Consider the following 15,758-nt stretch of genomic DNA (forward strand, 5'->3'; position numbering starts at 1 on the left):
GGTGAACGTCACATTAAACCTGATCCTGACAGGAAAATAACATTTATATGAAACATAGAAAGGTGAGTTTTAATAACAACATCAGGATGAAGACACACCTCCAGTAGAGGGCAGCATCACACAGTGAGCTGCAGTGAAGAAGACATGAGACTGTCCACACTTTGTTCTGACTGAGGACCAGCAGTGTGTTTTATCATCAATGATTTAATTCACATAGTTTCATTAAAACAATTGATCATGTGATCAATAAATCCACAGAGTCTCAGACTTTCTTTGTTTATTGATCAGAAAACTTCAGCAGAAACACAGAAACCAACAATCACCATCAACCAGCCCCAAATGATTCCAGCAGGTTATATCTGACTGAGACAGCACAGCTAGTGAGCCACAGGCCGGGACAGGAAGCACGGTCCAGACTAGACCTGGTCCAGGACTGTCACGGTCCTCACAGACCAACAGGGACGAGGACAGAGACAGGACAGTCCTGGATCAGGTGCAGACCGGATCAGGATCAGAGGACACATCATCAGAGAAGCAGGTGTTCAGCTGCTCCAGCAGGGGGCAGCACTGACAGCACATGGAGCTGCTTCAGGACCAGGATCAGGACCAGGATCAGGACCAGGACCAGGACCAGGGCCAGGGCCAGGATCAGGATCAGTTACTGGGGACCAGAATCCTTCCTGGATTCATGACAGAAGAGAAAATACGATCAACCTCAAATACACCATGACATTAAAACTGGTACGAACTGGTCTAAGATGTGTGAACTGGTCTGAGGTGTGAACTGGTCTGAGGTGTGAACTGGTCTGAGGTGTGAACTGGTCTGAGGTGGGTTCTGGTCTGACCTCGGGCCTTGGTCTTGTAGTAGATGAATCCAGCCAGAGATAAGATCAGACCCAGGATCAGTCCAGACGCTCCGATGGCGATCTTGTTTCTCTCAGACTCAGGCATGGACGGGTCTGAGAGACAGACAGGTGAGACAGACAGGTGAGACAGACAGTGAGAGACAGACAGGTGAGACAGACAGGTGAGAAACAGACAGGTGAGACAGACAGGTGAGAGACAGACAGGTGAGACAGACAGGTGAGAAACAGACAGGTGAGACAGACAGGTAGAGAGACAGACAGGTGAGAGACAGACAGGTGAGAGACAGCCAGGTGAGACAGACAGGTGAGAGACCGACAGGTGAGAAACACACAGGTGAGAGACAGACAGGTATTTACCCCAGTCCGTCACCAGAGGTTCCTTCAGGCTGATGTGCTCCACCACACAGGAGATCTTCTCTCCAGACCTTCAACACAAACAACACATCAATTCATCAGAACACACTCGGACCGGACCTGACTGGACCTGACCGGACCTGACCGGACCTGACTGGACCTGACTGGACCATGAGGTTGACCTGAACCTGGAGGTGGACTCACCTGGGCGTGTACTCCAGGTGAGAGTGGATCTGGTAGTACCAATCACCGTCTGCCAGCTCATCAGTGGAAGTGACATCGGAGGTGACTTCCTGTCCGTCTCTGGTCCAGCTCACTTTGATCAGTTTGGGGTAGAAGTCGAAGACGCTGCAGACCAACATGGACTGATGTTTCCCAGAGGAGGGCGTCACCGACTGAAGCCTGACGTACGGCTTAACTGTAACACAGTGACATCATCAATACCATCATTATTATTATAATCATTATTTATAGGGCTGTCAGTTTAAGGTGTTAATTAGATTAATTAATTACACTGCAAATCAACACGTTATAAAAATTAACACAATTCTGCTATCTACAAACGAGGCAGAAATGTGCCAGCCCCTGCGTGAGAGGAGCGGAGGTGTCAATGACCTGCACTGTTGTGCGACCTACAGCCGGGGAGTTTCAAAACCAAGAAACAGCTGATCACAGCAGTCAGTCCATCACTTCATCCTGGACATTAAGATGAACAGCTGGACAGCTGCAGAGATCCAGGAGATGCAGCGTCTCCTCGTCTCTGTAGCTGTTTGGTTGTGTTAGCTTGTTGTTGTAGCTGTAAGCTACGAATGGTCGCTACTTTCAAATTAAAAGCCCCCCGCTAAGAACCCAGTTTAAATGGGGTGCAATGTAAAGCTCTTATTTTGAAGACAACTTCTATGTCACTGTTCACAGCCTTATTCATTTTGAATTGCTGTATTGAGTCAGCTTTAGTGCTCATTTTGAATTGAGAGTCTGCTTAAGTGCTTGTTTGAGACTCAGCCTTATTTTACTTCTGAATTATATTTACTGACGTGTATTTGTGTTGCATTTTTGAATAATGCACCTGGTCTGACTGGTTTGCTGGGATGTGCTTGACCATTTTCTTTTCAATTTCATTTATGAAACGCACTTCACCAAAACATTTGGATGTCAAATCTTCTCTTCTTAGTGTATTCAGTTGATTAGTCATGCAATACAATGTTGTAATGTCCTAGAATTCGAATTCTTTATTTGGGTACCTTTAGTAGATATGAGATTAAAATGCGATTAGTTAGATTAATTAATTACAAATCCTGTAATTAATTATTATTATTATTATATAATTATTATATTAATGATCAATTATTGATTATTTTTTACTAATCGCCTGACGGCCCTAATTATTTATTAAACCCAGAGGATATAATGTGTGCAGATGAAACCTGATGAGATGTAACAGCATCACCTGATGATCAATAAAGCTGCAGTACCATGTTTGACCAGCAGGCAGCGACACTCAACACAATGTAGCTACACAAAGTCTAAATGTTCCAGAGGTGAAGAAGCTGACAGCAGTCAGTGTGTTCATGGATCAATAAGTTAATCAATAAGTATGATCAGTGTTCAGTCAGTGTGTTCACGGATCAATACTTCATCAATAAGACGATGATGTCATGTGTTGATGTTACAAACACAAACTCACCTGACTGAGTCAGAGCATAATTGTACTCATTCCCAACATTGTTCTTACAGTATCTCTCCTTCTCAGCTCTCTCCTGAGCCAGGATTGACTTGTCTTTGTTCCAGGCCTCTGCGTTCTTCACTCCGTACTCAGTGAATCCAACAAACTCTCCAACTCTGCTGCTGAACCTGCTGTACTCCAACTTGTTGTAGATGTACGAGTCGATGAACTCGATGTCGTTCAGATCAGTGGAGTTAAAATCACAACGGGTCACTACCATCTCCATGAATCCATCTGAGGAACAAACACAATCAGAGATCAGAGTGTATAGATCAGAGACTATCGATCAGTGTATAGATCAGAGTGTACAGATCAGAGTGTATTGATCAGAGTATTGATGAGTGTATAGATCAGAGTGTATAGATCAGAGTGTATTGATCAGAGACTATTGATCAGAGAGTATTGATCAGAGTATTGATGAGTGTGTGTGGTACTGTACCTGCTGTCCAGAGGCTGATGAAGAGGAGGGAGAAGCTGAGGAAGGATGAATCCATGTTCCTGTGTTCACTTCACAAACACTGACACAGTCTGACTGAGAGCGGCTCTAAAAACTCAGCACAGGGTCACATGACCTCATCATCAGCTGTTACCAGGCAGACTGCTCTCACTCAGGACGCTCACTGACACCAGCTGAGACACACACACACACACACACACACACACACACACACACAGCTGCTTCAGTACCTCAGGAACCAGAACAGAACCACACACACACACACAGCAGTGAATGAGGGTGAAGAGTTCTGCAGCCTGAGCACGGACAGAGAACAGAGACAGAACTGATGTGTGGCAGTGAGAACAGAACCAGAACCAGCAAACACTGAAACATCTGAAGGCTCTGAAACATTTGTATTAGGAGGAAGTTCTAAAACAAATCACAAAGAAAAAAATATGATTTTGAAATTGATTCCCTTTTTTAAATATACTTTTTTATTTGATGTTATTTAATAACAGTGTTCACATTTCTTCTTCATGTCTGTCTCAGTGACAGGATTGTTACGATGTCAGTATTTTTAGTTTTAACATATTTAGCGACTTATTTAAAGATAATGCTGTTCTGTCTCTCCAGCAACTACCAGAAATATTCAATATTCCCAACAACATCATGGTTCTCTGCAGCTGAGACATTTTACATCTGCTGCTGTTTCTCCCTCTACTATAAACAGACACACTGAGATTTATCTTGGAGCTCTAAAATATAAAACCTCTATGTTTTCATCCTCCATGGACAGTGTGTGTCTGTCAGGCTGCAGCATTATCAGTCCACAGTAACATGTAGCCTGCAGATCAACACTGTTACAGTGCACAACATCAACTTTCTCCTTCATGCATTAAGTGTTAAGCTCTGTCAGAGAGACAGACTTCTGCTGCTTCTAGGAGAGAAACACTCATCTCCTGATTCTATTTATTAAACAATTAGTGGAATATTTCACACAAACATGTAGAAGGACTCAGGTGTTTTTCTCTCTCTGGACAGTTGCATCTCTCTGCTTCACACCACAGACTTCTAGAGGAACTCCTCCTGGTTGCTTGAAAGTGCATCTTCCATCTGTGGATCAAAGAATCAAGTGTTCAACATCCTCCCTATGAAAGATTACAAAGGTTACAGACATCACAGGAAACATGAGCTGTTACATTTTCTACCTGCAAACCTGAACAACCTCTCAAGAGATCTTTCAATATTCAAACCGTTGATGACCAGTTACCCTAAACACATATAAACTCAAATGATGTGCTGGAGACGATGTTTATTTTATCATTATTTATCTATGTATTTGTGCTAACTGGCGTTTTTTCTGTTATCAGTGTTGTTAGTCTGATATTTTATTTTTGTTTTATCCAATATTTCTTCTATGCTTTGTGTTTCATGGAGGCTGATTGTATGTTGTATTTTTCTTTCACTGTTCCTAAGTTAAAAAGTTCAATATAAAGTATTGATATATATTAAAATATATAAATGTGTGAACTCTGAGTGAGGAGAAGTGTTGAGCTCTTCTCTCTGAGCTTCTTCTGATTCATCATGTTGTCCTCAGTCAGTGACAAGTCTGTGATGTCAGTGATGATGATGACAGTGATGATGATGATGTCAGTGTGATGATGTCAGTGATGATGATGTCAGCATGATGATGTCATTGTGATGATGTCAGCGTGATGATGTCACCGTGATGATGTCAGCATGATGTGTGAACAGCAGTGGATCATTAAGAAGAGACGGAGCAGGTGAAGAGTGGAGGTTTTATTCCAGAGGTGGACACTGAAGCTCAGTGATGACTCACATTTCATTCAGACTGCTGTAACAAACTGTGAGCTGACACACTGTTTCACTCAGTCAGACCAAAGATCACACACATGATGTTCAACACAACGTCTTCACAAACATTACAGCACATCAGAATCATCAGCAACATCTGGGAGCTTCACTGGACCAGTTCACAGATGTTTCATCACTGGTTCTGTTCAGAGAACTCAGAGATCAGATCAGTGATGGAGGATTAAACCTGCAGTCGCTCCATCAGGCCGGAGCTACAACGGGTCTTTAGACCGGGTCTGACTGCTCAGCTGGTCTGAGTCAGGACCGGACTATAGAATGGACCCTGTTGCACCAACAGAACTGAACCCAGTCTGAACTTAAGCCAGTCTCAGTGAGAAGAACCCGGTGAGACCGTCAGCTGAGACGTAGAATGAAAAGTGACCCGTCTGAGTTTAAGAACAGGCATCGACCCGGCTGGTGCAACGAGAAACTAACAGGGAGTTTAGATCAGATCCTGATTCATGAGTCGGATCAGAACCACATGAGACTGATGATGGATTCTATAAGTGACGGCAGGTTTCACACATCTGACACGCTGACTCAGCACCAACACACACACACTTGACTTTGTCTCATCGTCTCATCCTGTCAACATCACTTCTGTCTCTACAGAGAAACTCCACCAGATCCAGATGTTTACACCTGGAGGAGGTGCTGATGTCACTGTCCAACACAGGCCACACACACACTGACAGGTCCACATCTGGATTAACACTTTATTACATCTGGAATCAGAAAAGCTTAAAGAGCATTCAGTGACAGTTCAGCAGGAATCAGATCAACACAGTGTTCAGGAGTTTATTGATACAAGATGGAGGAAAATTATCAAAGAGAACAGAATGACATCATCAGCCCCGACCAATCATCTGCACTCGTTTCCTTTGATGAGGAAGAAGGTTCCAGCAGCCACACCGAGCAGACCCACAGTCAGACCCAGTCCACAGAACACTGCAGGTCCAACACCGGGCAGAGTCTTCTCCACATCTGGAGACAGAAACACACAGGGAGAGACGTTAACACACCTCCACATCTGGAGACAGAAACACACAGGGAGAGATGTTAACACACCTCCACATCTGGAGACAGACACACACAGGGAGAGACGTTAACACACCTCCACATCTGGAGACAGAAACACACACAGAGATGTTAACACACCTCCACATCTGGAGACAGAAACACACATAGATGTTAACACACCTCCACATCTGGAGACAGAAACACACAGAGATGTTAACACACCTCCACATCTGGAGACAGAAACACACAGAGATGTTAACACACCTCCACATCTGGAGACAGAAACACACAGGGAGAGATGTTAACACACCTCCACATCTGGAGACAGAAACACACAGGGAGAGATGTTAACACACCTCCACATCTGGAGACAGAAACACACAGGGAGAGACGTTAACACACCTCCACATCTGGAGACAGAAACACACAGAGATGTTAACACACCTCCACATCTGGAGACAGAAACACACAGAGAGAGATGTTAACACACCTCCACATCTGGAGACAGAAACACACAGAGATGTTAACACACCTCCACATCTGGAGACAGAAACACACAGAGATGTTAACACATCTCCACATCTGGAGACAGAAACACACAGAGATGTTAACACACCTCCACATCTGGAGACAGAAACACACAGGGAGAGATGTTAACACACCTCCACATCTGGAGACAGAAACACACAGAGATGTTAACACACCTCCACATCTGGAGACAGAAACACACAGGGAGAGATGTTAACACACCTCCACATCTGGAGACAGAAACACACAGGGAGAGATGTTAACACACCTCCACATCTGGAGACAGAAACACACAGGGAGAGACGTTAACACACCTCCACATCTGGAGACAGAAACACACAGGGAGAGACGTTAACACACCTCCACATCTGGAGACAGAAACACACAGGGAGAGATGTTAACACACCTCCACATCTGGAGACAGAAACACACATATGTTAACACACCTCCACATCTGGAGACAGAAACACACAGATGTTAACACACCTCCACATCTGGAGACAGAAACACACAGGGAGAGATGTTAACACACCTCCACATCTGGAGACAGAAACACACAGAGATGTTAACACACCTCCACATCTGGAGACAGACACACACAGGGAGAGATGTTAACACACCTCCACATCTGGAGACAGACACACACAGGGAGAGACGTTCACACAACTCCACATCTGGAGACAGAAACACACAGGGAGAGACGTTAACACACCTCCACATCTGGAGACAGAAACACACAGGGAGAGACGTTAACACGCCTCCACATCTGGAGACAGAAACACACAGATGTTAACACACCTCCACATCTGGAGACAGAAACACACAGGGAGAGATGTTAACACACCTCCACATCTGGAGACAGAAACACACAGGGAGAGACGTTCACACACCTCCACATCTGGAGACAGAAACACACAGAGATGTTAACACACCTCCACATCTGGAGACAGAAACACACAGGGAGAGATGTTAACACGCCTCCACATCTGGAGAAAGAAACACACAGAGATGTTAACACACCTCCACATCTGGAGACAGACACACACAGGGAGAGATGTTAACACACCTCCACATCTGGAGACAGAAACACACAGGGAGAGATGTTAACACACCTCCACATCTGGAGACAGAAACACACAGAGATGTTAACACACCTCCACATCTGGAGACAGAAACACACAGGGAGAGATGTTAACACACCTCCACATCTGGAGACAGAAACACACAGGGAGAGATGTTAACACACCTCCACATCTGGAGACAGAAACACACAGAGATGTTAACACACCTCCACATCTGGAGACAGAAACACACAGAGATGTTAACACACCTCCACATCTGGAGACAGACACACACAGGGAGAGATGTTAACACACCTCCACATCTGGAGACAGACACACACAGGGAGAGATGTTAACACACCTCCACATCTGGAGACAGAAACACACAGAGATGTTAACACACCTCCACATCTGGAGACAGACACACACACACAGGGAGAGATGTTAACACACCTCCACATCTGGAGACAGAAACACACAGAGATGTTAACACACCTCCACATCTGGAGACAGAAACACACAGGGAGAGATGTTAACACACCTCCACATCTGGAGACAGAAACACACAGGGAGAGATGTTAACACACCTCCACATCTGGAGACAGAAACACACAGGGAGAGATGTTAACACACCTCCACATCTGGAGACAGAAACACACAGGGAGAGATGTTAACACACCTCCACATCTGGAGACAGAAACACACAGAGATGTTAACACACCTCCACATCTGGAGACAGAAACACACAGGGAGAGATGTTAACACACCTCCACATCTGGAGACAGAAACACACAGGGAGAGATGTTAACACACCTCCACATCTGGAGACAGAAACACACAGAGATGTTAACACACCTCCACATCTGGAGACAGAAACACACAGAGATGTTAACACACCTCCACATCTGGAGACAGAAACACACAGGGAGAGATGTTAACACACCTCCACATCTGGAGACAGAAACACACAGGGAGAGACGTTAACACACCTCCACATCTGGAGACAGAAACACACAGAGATGTTAACACACCTCCACATCTGGAGACAGAAACACACAGAGAGAGATGTTAACACACCTCCACATCTGGAGACAGAAACACACAGAGATGTTAACACACCTCCACATCTGGAGACAGAAACACACAGAGATGTTAACACATCTCCACATCTGGAGACAGAAACACACAGAGATGTTAACACACCTCCACATCTGGAGACAGAAACACACAGAGATGTTAACACACCTCCACATCTGGAGACAGAAACACACAGGGAGAGATGTTAACACACCTCCACATCTGGAGACAGAAACACACAGCGAGAGATGTTAACACACCTCCACATCTGGAGACAGAAACACACAGCGAGAGATGTTAACACACCTCCACATCTGGAGACAGACACACACAGAGATGTTAAGACACAAATAAAGTGTGTGTTGTCGTCAGCGTAGGGATGTAACAGTTACCGATGTCAGGGTAAATCATGGTAAAATTCCCGACGGTGAAGATTACCTTTAAGTTTTAATTACCACGGTAACCGCCACGGATCGGTAACCACGGTGTGGAAAACTTGCGGCGCATGCGCAATGTGTGCCAGTTATGAAGAAGACATGGCGGAGGGAGGACTTGATAGTAGCGGCACTCAAGGTATTTTTCCGCCTTCAAAAAAGCCAAATCTGCAGTCTGGGTGTATTCTGGTTATTATAAGAATTAGGGATCGACCGATATGGATTTTTCAGGGCCGATACCGATACCAATTATTGATAACCAAGCGAAACCGATAGCCGATATGTATAACCGATATTTATTTGCAGTAAAAATGAAAATTTTGGTGTCAGAATTTACAGAAACACACCTGGGATTAGAATGAATACAGTATACTGTTTGTTTACACTGAAAAAATGTCCTTTAATTTTTAATTTTTTCACATAACATGAACATGAACACATAATCTTAACTAAAATGCCTATTTTATAGATATAATAGTTACTTTTCAGATTAAAATTTTACATAAAACAGCAGGAGTAAATAAAGACACAACTTTCAGTGCTCACCAGAGTTTTTCACTTATAGTTCCTTATTCATTATTATATTTATTTATTTAGAGAAATGAATTCATATTCTGAATCTCAGAACATTAAATGTACACTATTGTGCTTAGAACTGTATGTCATATTACATAAGAATAAGGCACTTGGCAATTGTAAATGCAAACAATAAAGGCTACTTTACACATGTGGGTTCTAGACGCGACGGTAAATTTATTGATTGAAAAAACTCGGGCTCTCTGCTTGAGTCATTGAAATGGCCCATCATTTCCCTGGACTTTACGAGTGACCGGCAAAAAGACGAATATTTAACACATATTCTGTGTGATCATTGTGTAGTGGCAGCATGAGCACCGAGGGAGAGGACACGTTAGTGTGTGGTGTTAAACTTATAGGCTATAATGGCCTCGGGTGTTGTTTATTGACAAACCAGGAGCCGCCCCACGGGCTGAGACACGTTAGGAGATTAATTATTCCCACAAAGTAATGATAACCGTAAGGGTCTCCTATTATTATTGTGCATCTGGCCCCAGCTCTAAAGCGGCAGGTCGTGTCAATCATAATGTAGCGGTGAGCCATCATTAAATAGCCTATCCCATGTTGAAGTTGTGAAAAGTTTAATCTCAACAACTTTTTTTTTTTTTTTGTCGTGAGTGATGCTAGTCCTATCTTGCAAAGTCGTATGCTTGATGCGACTAGACACGTAGGTTGGTGAAATGTCGACTCTGGGCCTGAATGTTATCACTAATATTGATCAAGGCTGTGGTATTTTTAAAACTTCATCAAAGGGCTTTGAAACTTCGACTGACACTGCCTTACTTTTTCTGCTGGAGCAGCCACCGGAGCAGTCCTCTGTTTCTCCTCTGTGTCTGTGGCACTGCATGTAGAGGCTTCAGTGTTGATTGATTGGCTGTCACTGGCTCACTTGTGCCACGTAGCCAATCAGTGAGGGATGTGGGCGGGACATTGTTACACAACCAAGAGAGTGGTGACTTCAGGCAGAGACGGCTGCATCAGAGCCGAAGGAGCGCATTTTAAAATACATTAATTAATTTTATCGGTTATCGGTGAAAAAATGCAGATGATCGTAAAAATGCCAAATATCGGCCGATATTATCGGCCAAGCCGATAATTGGTCGATCCCCAATAAGAATGCTCAGGGACAGCTGGGCGAGGATGGCAGCTCTATCTGCAGGAGCTGCAAAAGAAAGTTGTTGTGAGGAGCAGCAACACATCCAGTTTACACGACCATCACCCTCAACTGTTCGAATGCAAGGTGAGCTCAGCTTAAACTCAGGTGCATCATGTATGTTTATGTCGAGTTTTCTCTGTGTGATCTGCTGGTGTCACTAATGTAAACTGACCAGATGGTGGTATAACTGAACAAAGCTGATCTGTGATCTGGCTCGTTATCTGAACCGTTTATTAACTGTAGATTTCACTTTTTAAAGTCGAACTAATAATTCTCCAGATATTGATGCAGAGCTGCAGTGAGGAGGATCTGAGACAAACACGTACTGGGTGGACTGAGTTAGTGAACACAAACTGACTTTCATCTCAGCTCCGTTCACCTGAGCAGCATCTACCTGTGGCTCAGCAGCCATCTGACCAATCAGACGGACCGAGTCCACTGACAACAGACGAGCAGGCAGACAGACAGACAATATATATTAGTAATATCAGAAATATATAATACTTGTGGATTATTGTAAAAAAGACTATATATATAAAGAATAATATAAAATGGTATAACAAGTGTCTAGACAGAGATAAGAGCCAAAATAGAGTATAATTCATAATTACTTTAACAATAATTCTTTTTGTTTTGATCCAAAAAATGATCCAACCTGTTTCTAACAAAAGTGATTCGATCTAAATTGTGAGTTTTGTGATCTGCTGGTTGCACTCTTAGTATTAAGTAACAGTGACAGTAATAATGAATAATGACATGTTCTGTTCACTTTCTTCACAGAGAGGCTCTGCTGGCCAGTCGAGTGCTGCTGCCACTACATCTCACTCTACCTCTGTGACGCAGACATGAACGGACACGATTCATAATCAAGCTGCCTCATCACAAAAAGCCAGTGACCTGTTTTACACAGTTCTGATACGTTCTTTTATTCTTGTTTAATGATGATTTTGCAGTGTTTTGTCAAGGTTTGGGATTTGGACTATTTCAATATATAATAAATTTATTTGAGTATAAACCTTGGTGAAATGATTTCAGTGTATCAGTGTTTTTTCAACATTTTGAAGACATTTAAAAAATAACGTGCCATACCGATAACTGTGATAATTTTGGTCACTATTACTGCGGTGTGAAATGTTCATACAGTTACATCCCTACGTCATCATCAGTGTAAATAAAGTTTGTGTTGTCGTCAGTGTAAATAAAGTTTCTCACCCCACATCCTGGTCTGTGGCTCCGTCAGGGCTGGATGGGTCACTGAGCAGCTGTAGATGTCTCCTTGTTGGGGGGTGAAGTCCAGTTTGGAGAACTGGTTGAAGGTGAAATCTTTATTGACAAAGGGAACGTTGACGCTGGTTCCTTCCGTCACCTTCTGTCCGTTCTTGGTCCAGGAGAACTTCACAGGAGCAGGAAAGAACCCAGTCACATGACAGATCAGGGTGTTCTTCACTTCCAGCTCCACCTCGTCTCTGGGGTAGATGACCGGACTGGAGGGAGGATCTGAACACACACAGATCAGATTATTATCTAATTCTTCACACTTCAGATAACTAGCATCTTGGTCTTGTGTCCACATTGTGATCTGAGGACTAAATCAACCTGCTTCCTCCTCAACATCAGAACATTCAGGTCAACATGTGAACACAGGCTTTGGTCTGGAGGCCTCCTGGCTGCCATTTTACTTTCTTCTATGTTTTATTTTAATTTTTAACAAACTTCATTAGCATATTAAAGACAAAATATGCATGAACATGACGACCAACACATGTACAGGTAGTAATAAACACACTGGGAAAACAACAAACAAACGCAAAGAAGAAAAAAACCTGAAACAAATTATATAAACACGATAAAAGGAAAAAAAATAATAATTAATTACATAAAATAGCAGCAGCTGTCAGTCACTATATGTCTCAACAGGCTGGACGTCTTTAAAGATATTTTGTTTTTAGGTTTTTTACAGACAATCATAAAAAAAGTCTTCAGTTCAACTTAAACTGAAGAAATCTGACTTTATGAATATGATATTTACCTTCATCACATCATTAATCTCATTATTATTAGATCAGACACTCAAACATCAGACCAGAGCTTCAGTTATAGTGACCAGAACCTCACGAGACATTTGAGTCCATCAGTTAGTATAAAGACTGGACCTGATCTCTGCAGAACATGAATCAGACACATCGGGTCAGAACTTCATGACAGGGACAGAATCTGTGGAAGAGTTTAATCAGAACGTCTTTAACTTTACTGCTGATGTCAGGAAACATCTCATGTGGTGACAGGAAGGATCAACCTTCCACCAAGACACAGCGCAGGAATCCCACCTGAGAAAGGTTTCTACAGGAGCGACCTGGAGTTACAGACAGAATACTCGCAGGTAACTTGAAGTGTTCTGGGTGCAAAGAGCAGCAGAGTTCTGATCCTCTTTGTTGGGTCAGTTCTTCACAGGTAGCTTTAATTAAAGACACCTGAATCATTTAGAGGCTCATAACTAAACACAACACAGTCAAACCAGCCTTTAAGAAACAGGGACTGATTTCTGTCTGCAGCCTGTTGATTTGATCTGTAAGATACATGAGATGTATGAGATGTGTGGAGAGAAGCTGTTGTTGAAAACAATTTTCCATGAGTCCAGTGCTTGTTTATGGAAGCTGGCAGGTTTAACAGGGAATTTACTTGAAATAAAATTACACAAATGCAAAAACTTTAAACCAGCACATTTGGCAAACAGATAATTGGAGATAAAAAACAAAGTAGTATTATTCTGTACCAAAAATTGTTTTAACCAAGTGATTTTAAATATACTATTAATAGAATAAATTCTAAGACATTAAGATCATCTGAGTTTTTTCCTCTTTACATACTCAGTCTTGTTTTTCCAGATGAATTTAACTAAAAGAGATTCAATACCTGCACACGTCGTCCAATCAACATGTAAAGACAAAGCTGGATATATTAATCCAGATAAACCTTCTGCCTTAGAAAGTCAAACACGACCCATAACTGTGACGTCTCCTTGTTACCAACAGTTATCAAAGATCGATTTGGATTTTTCAACTTTTGGCAAAAAGTTTTGAGAGATCCTTTAATCTGTCGATCTGTTTATTGTTAGTCCCAGATATTTTACCACTTCTTTTACCTTCATGCCATCTATTAAAAGAAAGTCAGAGTCATGTAACGTCATTGTTTCACACTTATCTTTCTAACAGTGAGGCCAGAAGCAGCTGAAACATTAAAGCATCTCTACCAAAAGAGAAGCAGCCTGGTTTGATCAGCCAGCTGACTGGTTATGAGATCATGTCTCCTGTCTTCATAACTTCCACAGTCAGACAATTAACTCATTATTGTCGCACATTCAACAAAAACTTCCAACATGTTTTAAATCTTCCCAAAATGTCACATAGAATTCATAAGGCAAACCATCTGGACCAGGACTTTTGTTTGATGGCATTTTTGTAATAACAGACTGATATTTTTCTGCTGTAATTGACTTTCACAAAGCTCACAGTTCTCTGAAGACTTTAGGAGTCAGTGGGGATACTTTGTCTAAAAAGATATGACAAGACTGAGGGTCAGACGAGGAAGTGTATAACTTCTGATAGAGGTTAGTGATGAAATATGTTTTCCAGGATGTTTGGTGAAATCCTGAACCACCAAACATTAGGGACAGTTTTTTTGCTACATAATTAAGAAATCATCATCAGACTGTCACAGGCTTGAACTGAGCGCTCAGTTCAAGCCTGTGACAGTCAACACAATACAGTCTGCTGTGATGATACATTTTACAGAATAAAAGCAGTGAAATGAGGCCTGAAGTGACAGAAACAGTTGAGTTGAGCTCTCAGGTCTGTTACAGACTCAACATGTCCACTGACATCACACATCACACAGCTGAGGACACTTACAGACACAACAGACATGAGTTTGTCTCTACCTGACTCCAGGGGGAAGTCCTTGAAGGCTTTACGATGGTTTTCCAGGTTGGTTCTGCAGATCTGTTGATTAGCCTCAGCTTGTTGATAAGTTCCTTCCTCGTAGGTAATCCCTACAAAGTCAGGAACAGGCTCGACTCCTTTCTTGTTCTTGAAGTCTGCGTACCACATCACTTCACCATCCAGACCGTACATGTCCTCTCCATCAGAGGCTGAACAGCCAGTGACAGCAATGTCCTGATGAAGAACTGAAAACAGAAACACAAGCTGATGATCACCTGTCTGTCTCTCTGTCTGTCTGTCTGTCTGTCTGAGTGTAAAGAAACTTACCATCAGCTGAGACACTGAGGACACAGGAGAGGACGAGGACCACCATCATCTTCATCATCTTCATCATCTTCAGCAGCTCTCTGTGGACCAGAACCAGAACCAGTCTGTCTCTATGAACCAGTCTGTCTCTGTCACCAGTCTGAGGAGGACTGACAGAAACTCAGCAGCAGCTGATCTCTAACACACTGAACAGCCAATCAGAGAGCGTGATGTCATCAGTAACCAGGTAGAGACACTCTGCTGCTGAGCACACAGACAGAGTTAATCAGTCAGAGGAAAAAGGAAGGAAAACAACACACTCCCCTGGCTCGACACCAACATATTTCAACTGATGAAGAAAATCATTTTAGTCCAAGTTACACAGTGAAAGTCGTACGTTCACCT

The 15,758-nt window shown here is 42.8% G+C and overlaps 2 protein-coding genes across 4 annotated transcripts; both read right to left on the bottom strand.

Annotated features, from left to right (window-relative positions):
* Nucleotides 1-260: 260 nt before the first annotated feature.
* Nucleotides 261-3,541, bottom strand: LOC119026733 (DLA class II histocompatibility antigen, DR-1 beta chain-like). 3 transcript variants are annotated; one of them, XM_037111261.1, is made up of 7 exons: nucleotides 3,383-3,541; nucleotides 2,905-3,177; nucleotides 1,425-1,638; nucleotides 1,224-1,291; nucleotides 846-959; nucleotides 632-680; nucleotides 261-595 (listed from the first exon to the last, which is right to left on the bottom strand). In XM_037111261.1, the coding sequence occupies exons 1-6, from the start codon at nucleotides 3,435-3,437 to the stop codon at nucleotides 655-657; spliced, it is 750 nt and encodes a 249-aa protein (XP_036967156.1). In that variant the 5' UTR covers nucleotides 3,438-3,541; the 3' UTR covers nucleotides 261-595; nucleotides 632-654. The 3 variants fall into 3 exon arrangements, with proteins under 3 accessions (XP_036967156.1, XP_036967158.1, XP_036967155.1); XM_037111263.1 differs by having other exon boundaries at nucleotides 261-680; nucleotides 2,953-3,177; XM_037111260.1 differs by having other exon boundaries at nucleotides 261-680.
* Nucleotides 3,542-5,167: 1,626 nt separating this feature from the next.
* Nucleotides 5,168-15,538, bottom strand: LOC119026734 (RLA class II histocompatibility antigen, DP alpha-1 chain-like). Its single transcript, XM_037111264.1, has 4 exons — nucleotides 15,375-15,538; nucleotides 15,047-15,292; nucleotides 12,322-12,606; nucleotides 5,168-6,241 (listed from the first exon to the last, which is right to left on the bottom strand). The coding sequence occupies exons 1-4, from the start codon at nucleotides 15,439-15,441 to the stop codon at nucleotides 6,120-6,122; spliced, it is 720 nt and encodes a 239-aa protein (XP_036967159.1). The 5' UTR covers nucleotides 15,442-15,538; the 3' UTR covers nucleotides 5,168-6,119.
* Nucleotides 15,539-15,758: the final 220 nt, after the last annotated feature.

This window comes from Acanthopagrus latus, chromosome 10, assembly GCF_904848185.1.
Source record: "Acanthopagrus latus isolate v.2019 chromosome 10, fAcaLat1.1, whole genome shotgun sequence".
Classification (NCBI taxonomy): domain Eukaryota; kingdom Metazoa; phylum Chordata; class Actinopteri; order Spariformes; family Sparidae; genus Acanthopagrus; species Acanthopagrus latus.